The sequence below is a fragment of the Laetiporus sulphureus genome (assembly GCF_001632365.1).
Source record: "Laetiporus sulphureus 93-53 unplaced genomic scaffold LAESUscaffold_12, whole genome shotgun sequence".
In the NCBI taxonomy this organism is placed as follows: Eukaryota; Fungi; Basidiomycota; class Agaricomycetes; order Polyporales; family Laetiporaceae; genus Laetiporus; species Laetiporus sulphureus.
In genome coordinates, this window is record NW_024468521.1 from 346,711 (window position 1) to 367,568 (window position 20,858).

Consider the following 20,858-nt stretch of genomic DNA (forward strand, 5'->3'; position numbering starts at 1 on the left):
TGAATGCCGGGGCATCTACTCGCCAATACAAGCGCCCAGGTACTTGCGGTGGCCAGTTGTGGCCGGCGCCTAAACGCTTGGCCATGGCCACTCAGTCAGGTTGCGATCACAGATCGAACCATCTCTGTGCTGGACGAGGACTTGATCTTTAGCTGCTCTGGTGCATGCTAGTGCAGAAACGTGTGGCTGGGCAACCGTGGCAAGTGTTGAAATGTTGACCGGTCGGATCAGTTGATCAGTGAGAAGGTGCATGTCGTTTGCTTCTTTATATATATACTGCTCTATCATCTATGGTGCATTGCAACAGATCTCCCAGCTATTGCAGCACTTGCCGACTTGGGAGATTCTCTTGGTTCTCGTGTCAGTGTGGCTTAGGCATGTGTACCGCGCCGCCTCCGCATGGCATCAGCATTACATATACTCAGGGCGACGGGCAGCGATGCCAATCGCTAGCATTCGCGACACCGCAACCCGTACCAATCATCGGCCCTCAACAAATATGAGCGACAGTGACAAGGCTTCCCTCATCTCGGCCTCCCAGTCTTCTCTAATCAACGCTTCATCTTCCATGTTATTCCTTTCATTAGAGCAGGGACAGTGGACACACGGCACCTACTTTCTGCTGAATGCCAAAAGTGGCAACGCCCTAGACCTTCATGGTGGCGATCACAGGACAATGATTGCCCATTCTTTACATCTGGGACACAACCAACAGGTACGCAAGAAACATTTCTGTAGCTACGTTACCATATTGTTTTACGAGATGTAGTGGGAGATGTTGCCTCTTGGAAAAGGATATGCTATTCGCAGCGCCCTCAAGTCCCCGTTGGGTGGTTATTATCTGACGGTGAACGCTATCCACGATCGCGTTCAGCTCATCACGACGCCGTTTCCCACTAGTTGGGATGTGCGCATTGACCGCGAACAGAGAAACATATCGTAAGTGTCGACACGGTGCTGCCAACAACAGGGAGAGTGTCGTTGTGTTGAACAATCATCCTCAGCATCTTCTGGCCTGGCACAAACTATGTAGTCGCACTGGATCATGGAGAACCACTGCGTGGGGACAAGGTATATACATCGCTCTCAACTGAACGATAAGCTTTCTCAATTCAAGCCATCAACAAGGTGCAGCTTATGACACGCCAACCAGGAGAGCCACGGCAGTCGTGGCTTTACCTATGCCACAAGTCACCGCAAGCGAAAGAGACAACTGAATGTGATCCTGCATCATGCTCGGACATGAATAAGTTTATCCTTAAAAATGCGCATATGGGCAACGTGCTCGATATGCATGCCGGCAATCGTAGGGAAGTGATTGGATGTTCGCATATACACTTAGGGCTCAACCAACAAGTAAGCAAATGAACGCTGCACTACTCGGTCGGCACTTGACATCTCACAGTGGAAAGTCGTCCCCAGCGGTAAAGGACATGCAATCCGAACCGTATGGAAGCCGTCTTCAGATGGCCCATTTTACCTCAACGTGGAATCCATATGCGACGGCGCTCAAGTCATCGGTTGTCATTATCCTGCCAGCTGGAGCGTTGAGTTCGGGCACAATACGGAGGTTGCCAGTGTACGGTTAGTGATCACACGTTCATGAAACTGAGAGACACTCACATGAGAGCTCTGATCAGAATCTCGTGGCCTCACACCGACCTGACACTTGACCTCGCTGAGATGAAGGGCGATACCAAAGTGAGTCTTCAGACGATCTGTCACAGCCAATTTCGAGTCATGACGTTCTGTTCATCCTGGACCAGATTCAGCTCAGGAAAAAAGACCCTGGAGCATCCTCTCAACTGTGGCAGTACGGCGTTCACAATGTATAAGCCTCTCGAATAGTACGGTAGTGCTCTGTAGAGACCGTCAATGATCACAGTTACGCTGTAATCCCATCAGTTCCTGAGGTGCTATGATGATGTGTGCAAAGTGTAAGCTCGAGTCTATACAGCGGCATGTTCAGGAGCTGGCCCAAGTGCGGCACTGCAGAGAAAGTACCAACTGGGCCGAAAGATGTTTGAGTATCGAAGGGAATTTAAAGCAAATAAACCAGGCAAATAAACCAAGTTACAGAGTGAAAATGGTATTACGTCTCCTATGCCTGTGCATTAGGGACCCACATAGTTCAACGCCAAACACTTTCTCTCGTGTGCTCCCCACTGGCCTCGTCTTTCGGGCGGGTTCTGGTCATCTCGACGTCCGCGCGGATCAGTTGATCCGAATGAGTCGAAATATGGTACGGATCATGACTTGAGCGCCGCCCTCACCCGCCACATCACCCGCATGATCTCCATCTCTCGAAAAGCAATGCTGTCCAAGAGAGTAGTCTGTCACCTCAGAACTTTTACCAAGTCGAGGGGATTGTCGACACGGGCGTCGACTATCCTCTCAGCTCTAGACATACCGGCGGAGAAGGACCTGCCCGGAGTGTACGATGGGGCATGGACGGGAACCGGAGACATTCTTGAGAGCGTATGCCCAACTACGGGAGAGGTTTTGGCGCGAGTGCACTCGGTGAGTTTTGCCCATACCGTGGCAGTGAGCTGGCGTAGCGAGGATGTTGGGAAATGACTCTGCACACGCATTTCGCTGTCAAACGTTTTACAGTCCCTGCTTCATTTAGCTGAGCGGACTATAACTGTTATACCGTCGCAGACGCTGATTGCTTAGTCTGTAGGCATCACCTCAGGAGCTGCAAGCAGCGCTGAGCAAGTCGAGGGAAGCATACGTCTTCTTCAGGTCGGTCCCCGCTCCTCGCAGGGGTGAGATACTCCGGCAGATCCGAGAGGCATTAGCAGCCAAGGTGGGACTCGCATCTCTGTCAAAACTTCTCCTGCCAACGTTTACTGCAGCGAGAAGCGCTAGGAGCATTGGTCTCGTTGGAGATGGGGAAGATCAAGACCGAGGGCACCGGCGAGGTGCAAGAGTTTGTGGATATCGTACGTATAATATTTGCTGTTTGCGGATAGTTTGTGCAGTAACAAGAGCTCGCTACAGGCTGACTACGCAGTCGGACTATCTCGTATGATGAACGGTCGGGTTGTCGCCTCTGAGCGACCGGGGCACAGTATTCTTGAAGGTCCGTCGGATTCATCGTTGTAGGCACGTAAAGTATTCATAATTGTGCTATCTATAGTCCCCAATCCTCTCGGTGTGGTGGCCGTTTTGTCTGCCTTTAACTTTCCGGTCGCCGTCTATGGGTGGAACCTCGCCTTGTCGCTCGCAGCCGGAAACGCGACGCTATGGAAGCCCTCCCCAAGCACGCCGTTGTGTTCGATTGCAGTGACGAAGATCGTGTCGCAGGTGCTTGAGCGCAATGGCATACCTGGTGCTGTCGCGGGTCTGGTCGTTGGCGGCAAGAGCGTCGGAGAAAGCATTGTTGAGAGTGCGGACGTTGACATGGGTGAGTGGGTGAGTGTATGAACATCACGCGACATATATTCATGATTGCCTCTCAGTGTCATTCACCGGTAGTGAGGCTGTGGGTCGGCAGGTGGGTAAGGTCGTACAGTCTCGATTCGGCAAGGTCTTGCTAGAACTCGGTGGGAACAACGGTACGCGCCCCGTTTTGTGCACTGTCGTTCGCTCATATATCTCGCTCCGCGTCCAGCGTCGATCGTCATGCCCGATGCAGACCTCTCTCTCGCCGTTCCTGCGGTCTTCTTCGGCGCGGTCGGCACCGCAGGCCAACGCTGTACGTCCACGCGCAGGCTCTACCTTCACCGCAGCATCGCGCCCACCTTCCTCGAGCGGCTCCGTGCGCTCTATGAGCCTATCCGCCCGGGTGACCCGTTGGAACCCCAGACCCTTCTCGGCCCGCTGCACACGCGCGCGGCCGTGGGCATCTACTCGAACGCAGTGGAGCGGCTGAGGAAGGTGGGAGCGGATATTATGGTTGGTGGCGAGAGGTATGAGGAGGCTGTTTTGCCGGAGGCGTTGAGAGGGGGAAACTGGGCGCAGCCGACTGTGGCTGTCTTGGACGAGGTTGATGTTAGCAAGGCGGTGTGGAGGGAGGAGACGTTTGCTCCGGTGCTGTCCGTCGGCGTGTTCGATGAGCTTGAGCAGGCGATTGCATGGAATAACGGGGTGCCGCAGGTGTGTGCGAAGCAGGATTGTGACGAGACTTTATGCTGATGGTGGCATATAGGGATTGAGTAGCAGTTTGTGGACGAGGGATCTGAGGAATGTCGGCAAATGGATCGGCCCTGCCGGCTCTGATGCCGGTATCGTCAATGTGCGTTTGTATCAGTCCATCTTTTCATGCGCTAATAGTCTGTCCATAATCATAGGTCAACGTGGGCACTAGCGGAGCCGAGATCGGAGCAGCCTTTGGTGGTAATAAGGTCAGTGGACGTTGTGTTCAGATCGTTTCACGCCATGCTGATTTGTGTATCTCGCAGAGCACTGGATGGTCAGTTCATTTACGTTTTTCGGACTCTGCTGCAGGGTTCTCACTGATATGATTCTGTTTGTCCAGGGGACGCGAATCCGGCGGAGACGCGTGGAAGCAGTACGTGCGCTGGAGTGCGTGTACCATTAACTTCTCGGACGAGGCGCCCCTCGCACAGGGCGTGCAGTTCTCTTCGTCAACCGCGTGAATTCCATGGCAGAGACGAGGATAAACGATTTTTGTGCGGATGACCGATCCGTGCCATGTAGAACGTGCCGAGCATGCGTTTTCGCAGGAAACTCTGTAAGAGTGCTAGCGGGACGGAGTTGTACCGACTGTCACTGCACATTGAACCATGACGTGGACATTTCATAAGTGTATGAGTTGCTGTGAAAACCACTAGTCCTTCCTTGTAGCAGCTTGCTGGTATACCGTAGCAAAGCGTAAGGTGACAGTCATAATACGTCGTATATCCTGCAGATATTATGAGCTTATGACATAGGCCTGGTCGCGGTGACAGCGGCACCAATTGAGCTGTCATGTAAGATGCGCCGCAGCTCTTTTTCAGTGAGAAGCAGTGGCCGCCTGTCAAAATTTAGTTGCAAGTTTCCTCCAACTTGCCAGGACGGTTGAAAACAAAATGCAAATGTACGTGTCGCCCAGTTGTGACTGCACACTTCGCTACAGCATCAAGGCAGCCACGGAGGCGGTACGTGTCATCTCTTCTGCCTTACGTGATGAGAGTGAGTGCAAACCCCTGTTTATTGCACTTGCCTTTGTTAGTCCGACCGAACAATTTGCAAAGAAGCGCCTATCGGATATACTTTTGCAAGGTCCCGATGAGGCATTCGCGAGAACGTGTCCACGCCCTCTATCAGGTGTGTCCTTGCATGAGAGACATCTGTGAGAGAGACATGTTGTTGTTGCGCGGCGTCGGGGCACATACGTGAATTCAGTTTGCCAGCTTTGGGTCACGGCGTCTGCTGCGTCTGCGAGAGGCAATGTGCATTCTGACGGCGGCTGAAACACTGACCTGCCAAGCACGATCATGATCATACCCCAGCATACCCCGCCACATGGAGATCACATCCGGCGCAGGATTTACACGTGCCGACAAATGTGGGGAAACCGACTGGACGGTTCCGACGAGTGCATCGGCTGTGTGAGCCTCGTGAACATCCACCGCTCGATATAAACGCCGGGCTACCCGTCTCCGCTACTTTCATCCCAGACCCTCGCTGCGCGATAGTGGATAAGGCGGTCGACACGGCGTACGAATAGTCCATCCCTGAAGGTCGTACTGTGACAAGATGGAGTTCGTCGGCCCAGCATCGGACAGTCTTCCTCACATTCCGGATGATCTGACTTGTGCGCAATTCATGCTTGACGAAGACCATTCTGCAAGACCGGTCGCCGCTGCGTCTCAGACTGCCCCATGGATGATCGAGGATGCCACTGGAAGAAAGATTGCCCACTCCGAGGTGAGCTTCATGCCGTGCTGTGTAAGTTCAAATGCGTTGACATTGTATCTCAGGTCCGCGAGCGAACGAAGGGACTGGCAAATGCGCTGAGCCTGCGGTGGGGGATTTGTGAGTGCATGTCGTTGCGCGAACATGACTCAGCTTACATCCCATATAGCGGAGGATGATGTAGGTATGGTCATGTTTCGAAGCGTGCAGCTCTCTGCGAAGGACTCAATTGCTGCACAGTCTGTATATTCAGCCCGAACCACGTTGGTATGTATTGTATTTAGTCTCATAGTTTTCGGTGCTCAATGACAGCCTTTTCACAGATTACCCCGTTGCGATCTGGTCAGCCTTACAACGCGACAGACGTTGCAACTGAATATTTAAATTTCTCTACAGGGCTGTCCACAGGTTAGGGGCCATCATAACGTACGATCTCCCTCTCTCAATGCCAGCAAAGGAACTTACCCTTGTACAGAGCTGCAAATCCGTCCTACTTAGCAGGCGAACTCGAGTACCAGCTCACTGCAACGAAGGCGAAGCTCATGATCGTGCACTCGTGGAGCCTCGCGGTCGCGCTGGATGCGGCACGCTTAGCAGGCATACCACCGGAGCGTATTGTCCTCCTGGACTCTCCGTCGCAGCAGGTGGCGCATGTCACTGTGGACGAACTGGTCAAAGAGGGCCTTTCAAAGCCGCTAAATTTTGTCGAGCGCCGACTCAAGCCTGGAGAGGGCCGCACGAAGCTGGCGTTTCTGAGCTTTTCTAGCGGGACCACTGGCAGGCCCAAGGTATGTAGGATCGATGATTGGTGCATTCGAGGCTTAGAGATCATGTTTTGCAGGCAGTATGCATATCGCATTACGCGCCGATCGCCAATGTGATCCAGATGAGCCATTTAGCGAACCTGCAAACAGGTCCGTTGCAGGACAGAAAATGGCGTGTCGGGGATGTGGTCATGGCTGGTACGTGCATTCACAAGTTGGAACTGACAAGAACTGAGCGAGCATGTTCTTGATAGTTCTACCGTTCTTCCGTAAGTGAAGCTTCCTGAAGACATTTGATGTCATGCAGAACCCTATTTGCAGATATCTATGGCCTCGTGGTGGTCATGCACTTTACGATATTCTATGGTGTGAGTCGAGTTGACAACAGGTATTGATGGGGGCTGACAGTCATAACGGCAGTCGACGCTGGTAGTCGTCCCCAAATTCAACTTTGTGGACTTCCTCAAGAGCATTGAGCGGCATCGTGTTGGGTTCCTGCCGTACGCCTCTCTCATTCACAGAAATGCTTCCCTATGGTAATGTCCCTCCTATAGCATTGTGCCGCCTATGGTCGTTCTGCTATGCAAGGTTCGTGAACGACATCAACGGGTCATGTTGCATTAACACCGAGTTCGTTTTTAACAGCATCCGGCTGTCAAGCAATACGACCTCAGCACCGTGCACGCCATAATGTCAGGCGCGGCGCCACTTTCTGCGGAACTGACGAAGCAGCTGTCAGAACTATTGCCACAGGCGAGCATCGGTCAAGGCTATGGTTTGTCCCATGACCTGCCATATTCGCTTGATGCTGAGATCCATCACTGATTGTAGGTATGACGGAGACCAGCACCACCGTCTCCTTCCCACAGGTCGAACAGAAGATATGCACGCCAGGTAGTGCGGGGAGGCTGCTCCCGGGGATTACCGCCCGTGTGGTGAAGGAAGATGGATCGTTGGCTGGGTACAACGAGTCTGGAGAACTTTTTGTGAAAGGCCCGGCGATGGCGTTGCGGTATTTGAACAACGAGGAGGCGTACGTATCGCTGGTTTTTGTGGGTATGCGTGTTCTGAGTGAGGGCCGCGACGTAGGACGAAGGAGACTTTCATCGACGGGTGGGTATGCACTGGCGACGAAGTCAAGATCAACGAGTCGATGGAGGTGTTCGTCGTTGATCGCATCAAAGTAGGTCCAGGTTTGATGGTCTTCGAAACGATTGGATCTGATATATGACATGACACTTCAGGAATTAATCAAGGTCAGAGGATTCCAAGGTAAGTACTTTCCCCGATCAGACCAAACGTGGACACCTCGTGATCACGCATCCCGAACATAGTGGCGCCAGCAGAATTGGAAGGACACCTGCTCGAACATCCTGATATATCGGATGTGTGCGTTGTTGGGCTGCCGGACGACTATAGCGGCGAGCTGCCCCTCGCGTTCATTGCGCTCAACCCCATAGCGATCGAACGTGTACAGCAGGATCCTAGGGAGGCAGATAAGATCAAGGATGCCATCATCAAGGTTCGTTTTGTGTTCACCAGCGTAGTCCGTCTTCAACATCCTGACTTTGCATCGTGTGCTGCAGCACGTCGCCGATGCGAAGGTACATTACAAGCGCCTAGCTGCCGGGGTGGAGTTCATCGAGGTGATTCCAAAGAATCCCAGCGGGAAGCTACTGCGACGAGTGTTGCGTGACAAGGCGAAGGAGATGATGGCTCAGGGCAAGTTGTCGAAGCCGGTCAAGGCGAGGCTGTAGGTGACTATTGGTTGTGGGTTGTATCGTTTTCAAATATATTGCCATTTTATGAAAATTGTTCTCGATACAACTGGCCTTCGATGGCGCCTAGATCACTCCATAGAGGCGGCATGCAGCTCGACAGGAAAGCCACAACGGCGCGCGTCGTATCGCTCCTCGACGCGCATACACAGACCACGTGATCGTCGCGTCGCCGCCACATCGTCGCCGAGCTCGGAGGTAGCACGCCCTTCCCTCTGTCTCGCCAATCTTCGGCTATTTCCTGTCATTCATTTCCCCTTGCTGCTCATTTCTTTGTGGGTGGCTGAGTTTCTTTGGCTGCATCAGAAGGAGCTTCTGTGGGCATCATTCTGGTTTCTCTACTAGTAGATTGATGCAGCAAGCCATCAGACTAACCGATTCACCGCGCTCACCACGTATGTCCTTTTCGGACCAGCCTCCCCCGTCGCGCAGGGCATTGTCTCTCGCATTTCTCCTCTGGCCCGTCTTCTTCGCCGGTGCCGTGTTCGAGTTATTCCTCATTCTCCGTGTCCGATTGGCGCCCTCTTCTGTCGAACTCTGCTCATCTGCCCTGTGTTCAACGTTTCTGACCTCCGTGTCCGACGATGTAGCGTCCACGCCTGCTTCTTCGATGCCAAAACCCGCGTATGAGTCTCCCATTGGACCTGGGATGGCTGGTCCCGGAGAGCCGTTCTGGATGGAGAAGATGAGGCATCAAGGTACCTCTCCGTTCAACCCAAATCCAGAAGCATACCAGGTGTTCCGGAACGTCAAGGAATTTGGTGCGATAGGAGACGGAATTGCAGACGATACAGAGGCGATCAAGTTCGTGCCTGCTCATTACTGATTACTGCTGAACTTATGATCGTGAACGAATGACAGCGCAGCGATGTCTTCTGGCGGCCGATGCGGTGGAGGCAACTGGGAATCCTCTACAGTCGTTCCGGCCATTGTATACTTTCCTCAAGGGTATGTGACGTGTCAGATGGCTCTGGGATATAGCCCTCATTAGTTCCTAGTACGTACAAGGTGTCGGGCCCCATCATGTGAGCTTGAGCGTTCTGCCTTCCATTCAACGAGGCCGAACGTGTGGATTTCAGAGCCTACTACTACACCCAGATCATCGGGGATGCCCGGGTACCTCCTACACTCCTCGCAGCATCCAACTTCAGCGGCATGGCGGTCATTGGTAAGTCTTGACATGGGAAGAAATAGGCTGATATTGACGGATGCATGGTACAGACGCGGATCCCTATATTCCCGGAGGTGGCGGCGCGCAGTGGTACATCAACCAGAACAACTTTTTTCGCAGCGTTCGCAATTTCGTGATCGACCTGAGACGTGTTCCGGACCATGTATCCGCGACCGGTATTCACTGGCAGGTATCGCAAGCGACGTCACTCATGAATATCCTCTTCTCCATGAGCGAACGTAGAGGCAATGCTCATCAAGGTAGGATGGCTACTATATGGACATAAATGTTCTAATCATCTTACTGTACGTAAGGGATCTGGATGGAGAATGGTAGCGGCGGATACATGGGAGGTATGATTTCTTGCTGTCATGGGCGTGAGTATCCGCTCACTGTTCTTGGCAGATCTTGTCTTCCAAGGAGGTGCGGTGGTAAAGTATGTGAGGTAGCGCGGTTTGCTTGAATTCTTTTGTCACGCAGGCAAGTTCGGCATGTGGGTGGGAAATCAGCAGTGCGTGCAGATCGCATCCAAGACGAATCGTGCTCTTTTACATAACTTTTTTCCAGGTTCACTGTGCGCAACATCACTATCAACAACGCTGAGACAGGTAGGCTCAAAGCACTCTAGCGTTTCTGAATTTGAGTCTTTTTATGCTTGCAGCTGTCTATGGAATCTGGAATTGGGGTCAGCAGAATACTCCGTCCGCATTTCCATCGATGCTTATGACGGTGATTAGGTTGGACCTTCCAGGGCGTCAACAGTCAGTCGAGACAGTTTATTAGACTCACAACCTATCTGATATTGCATCATAGTCAACAACTGCCAAGTCGGCTTCGACCTGAAGACTGGTGGTAAGACGAAGGATGATCAGGTCTGTTACTCCGGGTGCCATGTCCTTCTTGCACGTCTCACGACTTGCGGATACTAGTCTGTTGGGGGAGAGGCCATCATCGATGCAGTCGTGACGAATACACCCATCTTCGTCCGCTCTTCCATCTCGACTATGTCTCTCGCTGGCTCGCTCGTGCTGAACAACATCCAGCTTACGGATGTCCCGGTGGCGGTGGGTGTCCTCGGGGGAGAAGTGGTGCTGCCCGGAGGCACGATGACCGTCGACCACTGGGTACAGGGTAACGTGTACTCGGGCACCAACCATCAACACTCGTTTGTCAAGGGACACCTTCCCGCACCGGTGAAGACGAGGAGCTTTCTGGATGAAACAGGAAGGGTATTCGGAAGAATGCACCCTCAGTAGGTATCGCGATATCTTAGACGCCGCTCTAGTATTGACTAGATGATATAGATACGAAGATTACGCCGTTGATCAATTTGTCAGCGTGAAGAGCCTGGGTGCGAAGGGTGACGGCCGGTCTGACGACACCGCTATCTTGCAGAGTATCTTCGATCAAGTACGTCAGTACAGCCGGAGACGAGTGAGAGCCAGCCTGATGACGTTCGCTTGAGTAGTACTCCGGGAAGAAAATTATCTTCTTCGATGCAGGGACATATTACATCACAGACACGCTCGCCATCCCGGCGGGCACGCAAATGGTCGGCGAAGTGTGGAGCGTCATTATGGGCGGCGGGTCTGCCTTTGGAGACCAGCGTAATCCCAAGGTCATGGTGCGCGTCGGTGAGCCTGGTTCTCGAGGCATCTTGGAGATCTCAGATATCCTTTTCGCCACGCGCGGACCTAGTCAGTCCAATACTCTCTCGTTATTGGGTTCTATGCTGTGCCTACTAATCTCTACCACATAGCCCCTGGCGCGATCGTTGTTGAGTGGAACGTGTACTCAGACATACAAGGAGGCGCTGGGATGTGGGATAGTCATATCAGGTTCGATTCTATGGTAATCTCTACATACGATCTATGCCTCACCGGCTCTGCCCACGTTCCAGGCTTGCAGGAGGTAAGGTTGGCATCTCTTGTTCTACTATGATTCCGAACAAGGTTTCGTACAGCCGCTGGGACGAACCTGGAGCTCGCTCAATGTCCGACTACACCGAAGTCCAGTGACTGCTTTGCCGCATTCTTGTCTCTGCATCTGACCCCAACCTCGAATGCCTACCTCGAGGTGCGTCTATAGTCTATCGGACTCGGCCGCACGTGAATTCACTGTCAACATTTTCAGAGTACATGGGTATGGCTGGCAGACCACGACTTGGACGGAGATGGCCGCTCGCAAATCACCGTATATAGCGGCCGCGGCATTTTATCAGAGTCTGCTGGACCAGTCTGGATGATTGGGACCGGTGAGCTTCTGCTTTGTTGGAGTGATGCGTCTGATAATCAACTTTTCGTTGTTTAACAGGATGTGAGTACGATCCTTACAATGTCGGCTACTGTTTGACCTATCTTGTTCAGCGGAGCACCATACGCTTTATCAATATAACCTCGTCAATGCGAGAGACCATTATATGGGGCTCATTCAAACAGAATCCGTAAGTTGACGTCTGAGAATTGTTGCCAGTTTCTTGTTCTCACTCATCTATCTCAGCCGTACTACCAGCCGACTCCTGTACCTCCAGCGCCGTTCACAATTGAGGAGAAGTATCACGACCCAACTTTCCCGGCCGGACAGCCCTCAGCATGGGCCGTCAATGTACAGTCTTCTTCCAATATTTTCGTTTTCGGTGAGTAGCTTGCTGCCTAGTCAGTTTTAGATCGTTCGTGCGCTGATTGTCATTCTAGGGGCTGGCCTTTATAGTTTCTTCCACAACTATGACCAAGCCTGCCTGAAGGATTCCTCATGCCAAAGCCATGTTTTAAATATTGATTCAATCTCATCTATCAGCATTTATGGCCTTTCCACGGTCGGTACGACATACATGCTGAGCGTCGACCATAGTGGAGTCATCCCAGCAGTCGTTAATATGAATGGGTTCCAGTCGACGGCTACCGCTTGGACAAGGTGACGTGCGACCTACTTACGAGCTACGCAGTGCATACAGTACATGTTCATAATGGAATTTGATTTGCTGAAGTGTTCTCATAAGCGGCAACCAAGTGCGCTTTGCTGAGTCCGCTTCGTTAAGAGCGTGAGACTATAGTGTGACTCCCACTCAAAAGCTGCTTGTTAATCACTAACCGTAAAGCCTTTCCCATTCACCTTGATCTTCGGTAGACCATTGCAACGATTTTCCGCTATGGCTGAAATCCATGGTCCGGGAGGTCCTCTTCCACACATACCAGATGATTTGACGATAGTACAATTCATGCTTGACTATGAGCACGAATCACGGCCATCTCCTGCTTTCCTTCCGGATCGGTGCTGTTTGATCGAAGATGCTACTGGGAAGAAGGTTACCCTTAACGAGGTGAGCAGTACCGAGACACCGACCTCTTGTATCACGACCGTCTCATAATCAATGCGGTTTCGCAGATTCGCATGCGCGTTGATCGCTTGGCTGGCGCGCTACATGCCAGATACGGAATCAGTAAGCAGTGCAACATGTGCAATCAACCCTGTATCCGAGGAACTCATGAGCGGCAGAGGATGATGACGTCGGTATGTGCCCTGACGCTTTGGTAAGATGCCAATATATCATAGCATACACTCCAGTCTGCGTGTGCAGCTCGAACCATATCGGTACGTGAAATCGTCCTGATATCAGAAACATTTCATACATACCTTCGCAACAGACTACCCTGTCGTCATATGGTATGTGTTAACGTCCCTGGATGATCACAGCCTGCATTAATAGCTTCGGTTTAGGGCGATCCACCGACTAGGTGGCATTGTAACGTGAGCGACACTAACGGTGTTTGACTACGGCATGAGGCCTGATGCTTCATGATTCAGGCCTGCAAATCCTGCATATACCGTAGGTGAACTGGAGCATCAGCTCACGCTGACAAACGCCTCCATGATGATTGTACATTCCTCGAGCTATACTGTCGCAGCCACTGCTGCGCTTGCAGCAGGGATTTCGGATGATCGTATCGCATTCATGGATGCCTTGCCAAATGAACTGGCCTCCAAGAAGCATGTCACCGTGCAGGAGTTGCTACAATACCCAGTTCAGACCTTCGTCGAGCGATGCCTTGCACCAGGAGAAGCCTCAGCGAAGCTAGCATTCCTGAGTCTTTCGAGTGGCACGACAGGCAAAGCCAAGGTGACTTAACTCATCGTCAAAGTTGGTCGTTTCTCATTTTGATATATCTCCAGGCAGTTTGTATTCCTCACAGAGCGATGATCGGGGCTATAATACAAATGGCACATATGGCCAATTCGCAGACAGTGCCATGGGATGACCGTCAACTGCGGCATGGAGATATCTGGATGGCATGCAAGTGTATCATTCGAGATATCGCAGCGACACTGTTTGATCTTATGGCGCTGTTCAACAGTGTTACCCTTCTACCGTAGGTCGTGAGTCTCGCACGCTGTTGGATGTATGCATTGAGCGCCATCGTAGACATAGCAGGCCTTATGGTCGTGCTACATTTCGGATTCTTCTACGGTGTGAGTTTTCGGTTTCTCAGAATCCGTATGCTCTCTTCGTCTAAAGCCCCCTTCAAGGCTACATTGGTGGTGGTGCCAAAGTACAATTTTGTCGAGATGTTGACAAGCATTGAACGTCACCGTATACAATTCCTATTGTACGTCTATCCGCTTTTTTGTGATTTAAGATTATGACTCTTTTGATTACATCGTAGTGTAGTGCCACCCATGGTCGTTCTGCTCTGCAAGGCAGGTATCTTCGTTCGTTTTCTGAAAGGAAGAAGGATGATCATATGCAACACTAGCATCCTGCTGTCAAGGAGTATGCCTTGCATTCACTCCGAATGTTACTCAGTGGTGCCGCACCATTGTCTCCGGAGCTCGCTCAACAACTTTCCACCATGCTTCCATGGGTAAACATAGGCCAAGGATATGGTGAAAAGTGATGCGCATCTAGACATGCATATCTCCTTATATACGTTACGACAGGCATGACTGAGACTGTTGCATCAATATCATTTCCTCGCTCCGGACAAAAGATCAGCACACCGGGAAGTTCAGGGCAGCTATTGCCTGGCAATATCGCACGAATTATTCGTCCGGATGGCTCTCTGGCAGGTTATAATGAAGCAGGGCAGCTCGTCATCAAAGCGCCGTACATGGCAAGCGGATATTTGAAGAATGAGAAAGCGTGAGCATTAAGATAGCTTTCGCATCGCTCTATTTGACAAACGAATCGACAGCACGAGAGAGACATTTGTGGATGGGTACAATCCAAAGAGGTGGCTGGTAACCACTGTATGCTCAAGAGCTTCTTCGCAGATGGCTATATACAGGCGATGAAGTCATGATCAACAAAAACGCAGAGGTATTCATTCTAGACCGCGTCAAGGTATGTCCATACGAACGCTTGTATGCATACAATGCTGACGTACCGCAGGAGTTACTAAAAGTCAGGGGGTATCAGGGTGCGGGCCGCCTTAAGTACCTTAAACACAATACTTGGCTGATTTCTACATTTGCGCAGTGGCTCCCGCTGAGCTTGAGAGCCATCTATTGATGCATCCTGAGGTGTTTGATGTTTGCGTCGTCGGTATGCCGGACGAATACAGCGGCGAACTTCCATTTGCATTCGTGGTCGCCACCGCGAACGCTCTACAACGAATGCGGCGGGACGAACGCGAGGCAAGCGAACTCAGAAGAATATTGATCAAGGTCCGAGTCTCAGCTATCGATTTGCGTGATGCTTGCGCGCTTACACGATGCGTCGGATAAAATTGCATTTTAGCATGTCGCAGATTCCAAGGTGCCCTACAAATGGCTAGCAGGGGTGGAGTTTATAGAGTCGATTCCGAAGAATCCAAGTGGAAAGCTTCTTCGTCGAGTCTTGCGCGAGCGTGTGCGAGCTTTGCAGAAGCAAGGAAAGCTAGTAACGACCACGAAAGCTAGACTGTAGTTTTCGTGTTTGCATGCCTTTTCTGTTCGCTCGATGAAACATGCTGATATCAGCCACTCCCGTTGCGAGACTCAGCGAGACAATGGATATGTCAGTCTGGCACCAAGCTGCAATGGCGCGGTAACAAACGTTCGGACCTCGGGATAATGCTACGTTCACATTGCACCATTGAGCTTACCGCCAGCAGCATATGTCTCATTCAATGCCGGATGAAGGCACAAGAAGCCTGATCCGTACGGTCCCGGTTGCGGCGCCTTAAGAACGTTGATTGAATGGGGACTTGCACGTGGTGTGCCACTCTCACGTATGCTCCGTTCTAACCGCTGTCATTGTCAAGGGTAACACAGACCTGCGAGCGGACATTCAAGTATCGGTGCCGGTGTAGCCTCGTCCATTTTGACTTGCAGGAATAACGTCCCTACCATTCCATTCTGTACGATCATGAGTAAGACTCAGAGCCCGGATAGCCCTCAGATTCCCCATATTCCCGACGATCTTACGATGGTACAATTTATGCTGGATGGTCATGCTGCGAAGAGGCCGGATTATCCTTGGTTAATCGATGATGTTTCTGGGAGAGGATACACCTTGACGGAGGTCCGTAATACTATCTCTACTTGAATTAACTGCTTATCATCTCGGTCATCACGACCAAACAGATACGATCGCGTGTGGACGGCCTTGCCACCGCTATGAAGTCGCGATGGAACATACGTGTGTGCTCATTTTGCTGTCGCCACCAACTCTGCTGAGATATGGGATGTCAGAGGAAGATGACGTCGGTATGCTATGAACTGGTCCGTATTTCAGCGTAATATATGCTGAAGCAGCGATGCTAGTCTGCATCTGTAGTCCAAACCATCTTGGTACATGAATTGTTCTCTGCATTCCCAGAAAAGTGGACTCAGACTTTGTATTAATATAGATTTTCCCGTTGCCATATGGTGTGTCCTGCACCCGATCTCCGCCGTTGCTGTGACGATTGTTCTGGCACAGGGCGATCCACAGGTTGAGCGCCATTGTGACGTAGGATAGTCTACTCCATGATCTCGCATTCTCTAATCATACCTTACAGAGCGGCTAATCCTATGTATACAGTTGAAGAACTTGAACATCAGCTGTTAATCACCAAGGCCAAATTGGTCATCGTCCATTCATCTAGTTATTCCACGGTCATAATGGCAGCACGTACCGCCCGCCTCTCGCCTGACCATATCGTGATGATGGATGAAGCGCGCGATATGGAACACGCTCACCTCACCGTCGAGGGACTGATCCAAGAGGGAGACAGTGTGCCTCGCTTCAATGAGCGTCACTTGAATAAATGCGAGGGCAGGACTAAGCTTGCATTTATCAACTTGTCTAGTGGTACAACAGCGAAGCCGAAGGTCGCAACATGATGTTGTCGTTCTCTTTTCAATCTGTTGACTTCATCATAGGCAGTTGGGATTCCTCATACCGCCATGATCGCGTCGGTTACACTGATGATGCAGTGGGCAAGTTCTCAAACTTCGGATCCGCAGGAGAGAATGCTACGGCCTGGTGATAAGTGGATGGCTTGCAAGTGGTATCTTCCATTGTTGCATGAGGCACCAAAAGGCTTATTTATTGCTTTGCAGTGTTGCCCTTCTACCGTGAGCGATATCCCCAGTAGTCCTGGCGAAACTAGGTTATTGACCAGGACCGCAGACATCGCGGGTCTCATGGTCGTCCTGCACTTTGGACTATACTTCGGGGTGAGAAAGGATGATATGCGACTAATCAATTAGACTGAGACCGCATGCGAAGGCGACGTTAGTGGTCGTACCTAAGTTCAACCTCACCCGCATGCTCAAGAGTATTCAGCGGCACCAGATTCATATTCTACCGTATGTCAATTGAACATATTCATTCACTACTAGCTACACTTCACCTAAATAGAGTGGCGCCTCCGACGGTAGTCTTACTCTGCAAGGTACATTTGCTGTTTTGTTGTATGATCTATAGTCAATTGGCTAAACCCTCTCAGGATCGCGAAGTGAGCCAATACGATCTACGATCGCTGCGATTGGTGATGAGCGGAGGAGCACCGCTCTCAGCAGAGCTCATGCAGCAATTTTTCGTCGTATTCCCGTGGGCGGGAATAGGCCAAATCTACGGTAAACTCCCTCGTTTGTTCTTCTGGATGTCGTCTACGGTGTCTCATGCGCTGATGTTATATCCGGCACAGGAATGACCGAGACCGTCATACCTATCACTATGCCGAATTTACAGCAGAAGATGGGGACACCGGGAAACGCTGGCTGTGTGCTTCCCGGCATGATGACACGTGTCGTCCGCCCTGACGGCTCCTTTGGGCAGTATGGCGAAGCCGGACATCTTGCAGTCAAGGGTCCATGTATGGCCGTTGGCTACTTAAACAACGAGGAAGCGTGCGTTTTGACAAGTTTTGGTAAATAATGCACTCAACCGACTGTGCGTCTCCCAGTACGAGGGAAACGTTTGTTGACGGGTAAGCTAGCTCTCGATCCACGCACCTAGATATTATCATGAGCGCGGATCAGTTGGATTTACACTGGCGACGAGGTCATCATCAATACACACAATGAAATATTCATTCTTGACCGCATCAAGGTAATGCAGCACAGTATATCCGTAAAGTTCTTTACTTAACAGCTTGTTATCAGGAGTTGCTCAAAGTCAAAGGGTATCAAGGTTGGACAAAAAGACATCATGTTGATATATTTGCTCACATCGTGATAGTGGCACCGGCAGAGCTGGAAGGTCATCTTCTCAACCAACCAGACGTCTCCGATGCCTGCGTGGTAGGTCTGCCGGATGAGTACAGCGGCGAAGTCCCGGTCGCCTTCGTAGTCCCTAGCGCCAGCGCGCTTGAGCTCATGCAGAATGATTCCCAAGCTGCAAAGAGAATCAAGGCAGCGATCATGAAGGTCAGTCGACCGATTGTTCTGCTGTACTGGCCGTAATTGACGTTGTTAATGTTATGCTCGTTGCATACCACCGGCACTTCACGTTGACCAGCATGTCGCTGATGCAAAGGTCCACTATAAGTGGTTGGCAACAGTCAAATTTATTGACGAAATTCCGAAGAACCCTAGTGGCAAGCTCCTACGTCGGGTGCTGCGGGACCATGCAAGGCAGATGCAGTCTAATGGCGAGCTCGTGCTGGCTATCAGAGCCAAAATGTAGATGATGCGTCGTCGATTTGCAGGATTGCTCTGTACAAACGAGAATGAACGTCCTGCTGTTCACAATGCGACAGATCTTGGAAACTTTGAGTGGTCATCTGAAGGAATTCCACGGGGGAGTCGGTATTGCTGGCGCCATTCTGCCTCTTAGCTGTTCCGTCATCTGCAACGTAGTGTAGCATACCAATCGCGAGACTTCAAATACATGTAGATATCCATTCACAGATCTGCGAAGAATGATCGGTCAGTAACAAGCTCATTGCGAGCCTTAGGTCTTTTCAAAGCCTGCAGTAAGTCCTTGTCCTTCTTGCGCTTGCGCTTCTTCTCAGTGAAAACGGCATCGTCGTCGCTTGTGTCCGCGTCCTGTTCTCCCAAGTCCCTCACCGACCCATTCTCATCGTCATCGTCATCCGTCTCTGCCTCCCCTGCCTCCTTCACATCCTCTTCCTCCTCTTCCTCCTTGAACTCCTCATCCTTCTCATTTTCTGAATCACTTCCCTGGGCCTTAGGCTTAGATACTGAAAGCCCGGTCTTATCGTCCTCTAACTCATCACTCTCGCTGTCGCTGCCATCTGCAGCATCTGACCTCCCCTCACTCCCGTCCTCGTCCTTATCACTGTCCTCATCTTCGTCTTCAAATACCTCTTTCAGGTCAGTCAGCTTCAACACCTCTTCATGTCCTGCGCTGCCGACCCAATGGCCCTCGCCGTCCCTGTCGATGGCGATACACTCAATCGGAAACTCGCCATGGTCAGCAACTACGCCGAGAAGCTTTGTCGGGAAGAGCTCAACGGCGCGGAGCATGCCATCGGAAGAGCCAGTAAGGATCGTGGACTGCGCGGAGGGATAAGACGAGGGGAGATTACAGAGGGTATCAATGGAGTGCGGGTGGCTATCGGCGAGAATCGTATGAGCAAACTTTAAAGAGAGGCCGAATATAGACGTACCCCGGTATACGATCCACACAGTCCCCCCAGCCGTTGCGTCTGTTGAAGATGGACAAAATGCCTAGTTGCGTTCCAACGACTAACTTTTGCCCCCTTCCCTCCGCCATCAGAGACATGTAAGGAGGTGTTTCATGATAAGACATACTGCTTGATGGCCACGACGGACAATAGCTCGTCCTCTTGGTCCTCTGACTGTGCGAGAGGCTCAGTTTTCTTCGCTCGAACGTCGATAACGGAGAGCGTCCCGTCTCCACTGTACATGAATGAGCCTGACAGTGACAATCGAGTGCTAGAAACGACTCACCTCGTCGAGACGAGTTGCCTAGCATCATCCAAGTAGCAGAAGGCCGATATGAAGTCAAAGTGGTGAGTATATGATCGGATGGCGTCAGACTTTCTGGGATCCCATAGCTAGATTGCGCAATCACTTGTCATTAGAACATTGCCTTTGCAGCGGAGAAAATGGTCGTTTTCCTTCGGAAAATATCTGAAAACGCCATGCATGTCAAAAGAAATGTTGGTGATCTTAGTGACCTCCTGGGTCGGAGACGAAGCCGAGCCGCACTAGACGCATATAGATGCTCTTTTTGCGAACGCATCGCCATTCAGCATCAAATTGCAGCCTCTAGATTCCAAGGCATTTAATACGCATCGAAGTTCTCAAGCCTCTCTTTCAAAGGGAACCAGCGATTTTTCCTGTGCTTCAGTACGCGCACCTTTATGACCCCATCATCATCTCCAGATGCCAATAAATTTGCAGTGAGTCGTTTCAAACAATTTATGGGTGCTCTTCCGGACTAAACACATTAGCGTTCAATAACAGCTAAAAAAGCTGCCTCCATCGACACTCACTCGTGTGCCTTCGGCCAGGCCTGGAGAAGCTCTCCTCTTGTGACATCGATAGTACTGCTTTCGATTAATTGACTGAACGGCGCAAATATTGCTGTGCACCCACTTCAACGTCTTGGCTTTACCGGCCGCCCACAGTCGATTCCCATCTGGGCTAATCGCTAATGCTCGACAGGATCGCTTCGAAGGCCTGATGGAGAACTTTTCTTCATGTTTGCCCTGTTCATCGTAGCTGAAAGCCTTGATGTGCCCAGTTAACAGGCCTGTAAAAACAATAGAGTCGCTGGGATGGAAGGCAATGTCGAAAATCTGTGTTCCTACTGGTATGTCGGGCATGGAAGGACGGAACTAGATCACAACTTTGCAAGAAGAAAGTGTCACGAATGTCACGTCA

At 51.2% G+C, this 20,858-nt stretch overlaps 7 protein-coding genes across 7 annotated transcripts; 6 read left to right on the top strand and 1 right to left on the bottom strand.

Moving 5' to 3' along the window:
- Window positions 1-292: 292 nt before the first annotated feature.
- LAESUDRAFT_724194 (carbohydrate-binding module family 13 protein) lies at window positions 293-1,917 on the top strand. Its single transcript, XM_040908561.1, has 7 exons — window positions 293-715; window positions 770-939; window positions 1,005-1,071; window positions 1,129-1,356; window positions 1,406-1,584; window positions 1,641-1,701; window positions 1,767-1,917. The coding sequence occupies exons 1-7, from the start codon at window positions 440-442 to the stop codon at window positions 1,833-1,835; spliced, it is 1,050 nt and encodes a 349-aa protein (XP_040765922.1). The 5' UTR covers window positions 293-439; the 3' UTR covers window positions 1,836-1,917.
- A 347-nt stretch (window positions 1,918-2,264) lies between these two features.
- On the top strand, window positions 2,265-4,919 carry LAESUDRAFT_676843 (NAD-aldehyde dehydrogenase). The gene is made up of 11 exons (XM_040905641.1): window positions 2,265-2,520; window positions 2,684-2,809; window positions 2,859-2,945; window positions 3,004-3,085; window positions 3,143-3,409; window positions 3,465-3,560; window positions 3,617-4,101; window positions 4,154-4,240; window positions 4,296-4,349; window positions 4,407-4,417; window positions 4,484-4,919. The coding sequence occupies exons 1-11, from the start codon at window positions 2,290-2,292 to the stop codon at window positions 4,602-4,604; spliced, it is 1,647 nt and encodes a 548-aa protein (XP_040765923.1). The 5' UTR covers window positions 2,265-2,289; the 3' UTR covers window positions 4,605-4,919.
- A 422-nt stretch (window positions 4,920-5,341) lies between these two features.
- Window positions 5,342-8,404, top strand: LAESUDRAFT_724197 (amp dependent CoA ligase). Its single transcript, XM_040908562.1, has 18 exons — window positions 5,342-5,877; window positions 5,931-5,985; window positions 6,035-6,049; window positions 6,106-6,132; window positions 6,189-6,207; window positions 6,262-6,291; window positions 6,341-6,653; window positions 6,707-6,827; window positions 6,884-6,898; window positions 6,951-6,997; window positions 7,050-7,129; window positions 7,184-7,217; window positions 7,275-7,404; window positions 7,461-7,662; window positions 7,719-7,812; window positions 7,874-7,901; window positions 7,964-8,151; window positions 8,216-8,404. The coding sequence occupies exons 1-18, from the start codon at window positions 5,707-5,709 to the stop codon at window positions 8,384-8,386; spliced, it is 1,740 nt and encodes a 579-aa protein (XP_040765924.1). The 5' UTR covers window positions 5,342-5,706; the 3' UTR covers window positions 8,387-8,404.
- A 220-nt stretch (window positions 8,405-8,624) lies between these two features.
- Window positions 8,625-12,561, top strand: LAESUDRAFT_724198 (glycoside hydrolase family 55 protein). Its single transcript, XM_040908563.1, has 24 exons — window positions 8,625-8,802; window positions 8,998-9,211; window positions 9,269-9,355; window positions 9,406-9,432; window positions 9,487-9,575; window positions 9,629-9,838; window positions 9,893-9,931; window positions 9,984-10,001; window positions 10,059-10,089; window positions 10,146-10,186; window positions 10,240-10,263; window positions 10,316-10,339; window positions 10,392-10,450; window positions 10,508-10,830; window positions 10,883-10,988; window positions 11,047-11,275; window positions 11,338-11,416; window positions 11,479-11,489; window positions 11,542-11,654; window positions 11,712-11,832; window positions 11,856-11,858; window positions 11,945-12,021; window positions 12,078-12,213; window positions 12,272-12,561. The coding sequence occupies exons 1-24, from the start codon at window positions 8,760-8,762 to the stop codon at window positions 12,493-12,495; spliced, it is 2,328 nt and encodes a 775-aa protein (XP_040765925.1). The 5' UTR covers window positions 8,625-8,759; the 3' UTR covers window positions 12,496-12,561.
- A 115-nt stretch (window positions 12,562-12,676) lies between these two features.
- On the top strand, window positions 12,677-15,559 carry LAESUDRAFT_811654 (amp dependent CoA ligase). Its single transcript, XM_040914328.1, has 19 exons — window positions 12,677-12,897; window positions 12,963-13,017; window positions 13,074-13,088; window positions 13,143-13,169; window positions 13,223-13,241; window positions 13,296-13,325; window positions 13,383-13,695; window positions 13,749-13,869; window positions 13,931-13,945; window positions 13,999-14,045; window positions 14,103-14,182; window positions 14,240-14,273; window positions 14,330-14,459; window positions 14,514-14,715; window positions 14,768-14,791; window positions 14,847-14,916; window positions 14,965-14,992; window positions 15,052-15,239; window positions 15,313-15,559. Exons 1-19 carry the CDS (start codon window positions 12,727-12,729, stop codon window positions 15,478-15,480), a joined length of 1,737 nt encoding a protein of 578 aa, XP_040765926.1. The 5' UTR covers window positions 12,677-12,726; the 3' UTR covers window positions 15,481-15,559.
- A 154-nt stretch (window positions 15,560-15,713) lies between these two features.
- On the top strand, window positions 15,714-18,778 carry LAESUDRAFT_80013 (amp dependent CoA ligase). The gene is made up of 18 exons (XM_040913993.1): window positions 15,714-16,077; window positions 16,140-16,194; window positions 16,248-16,262; window positions 16,320-16,346; window positions 16,406-16,424; window positions 16,477-16,506; window positions 16,556-16,868; window positions 16,920-17,040; window positions 17,100-17,114; window positions 17,170-17,216; window positions 17,269-17,348; window positions 17,401-17,434; window positions 17,489-17,618; window positions 17,690-17,819; window positions 18,024-18,093; window positions 18,147-18,174; window positions 18,223-18,410; window positions 18,502-18,778. Exons 1-18 carry the CDS (start codon window positions 15,922-15,924, stop codon window positions 18,667-18,669), a joined length of 1,626 nt encoding a protein of 541 aa, XP_040765927.1. The 5' UTR covers window positions 15,714-15,921; the 3' UTR covers window positions 18,670-18,778.
- Window positions 18,779-18,887: 109 nt separating this feature from the next.
- Window positions 18,888-20,800, bottom strand: LAESUDRAFT_736083 (WD repeat-containing protein JIP5; the record flags this gene model as incomplete). The annotated part of the gene is made up of 7 exons (XM_040910661.1): window positions 18,888-19,560; window positions 19,616-19,708; window positions 19,761-19,868; window positions 19,920-20,026; window positions 20,332-20,404; window positions 20,468-20,521; window positions 20,571-20,800. 7 exons carry the CDS (start codon window positions 20,798-20,800, stop codon window positions 18,888-18,890), a joined length of 1,338 nt encoding a protein of 445 aa, XP_040765928.1.
- Window positions 20,801-20,858: the final 58 nt, after the last annotated feature.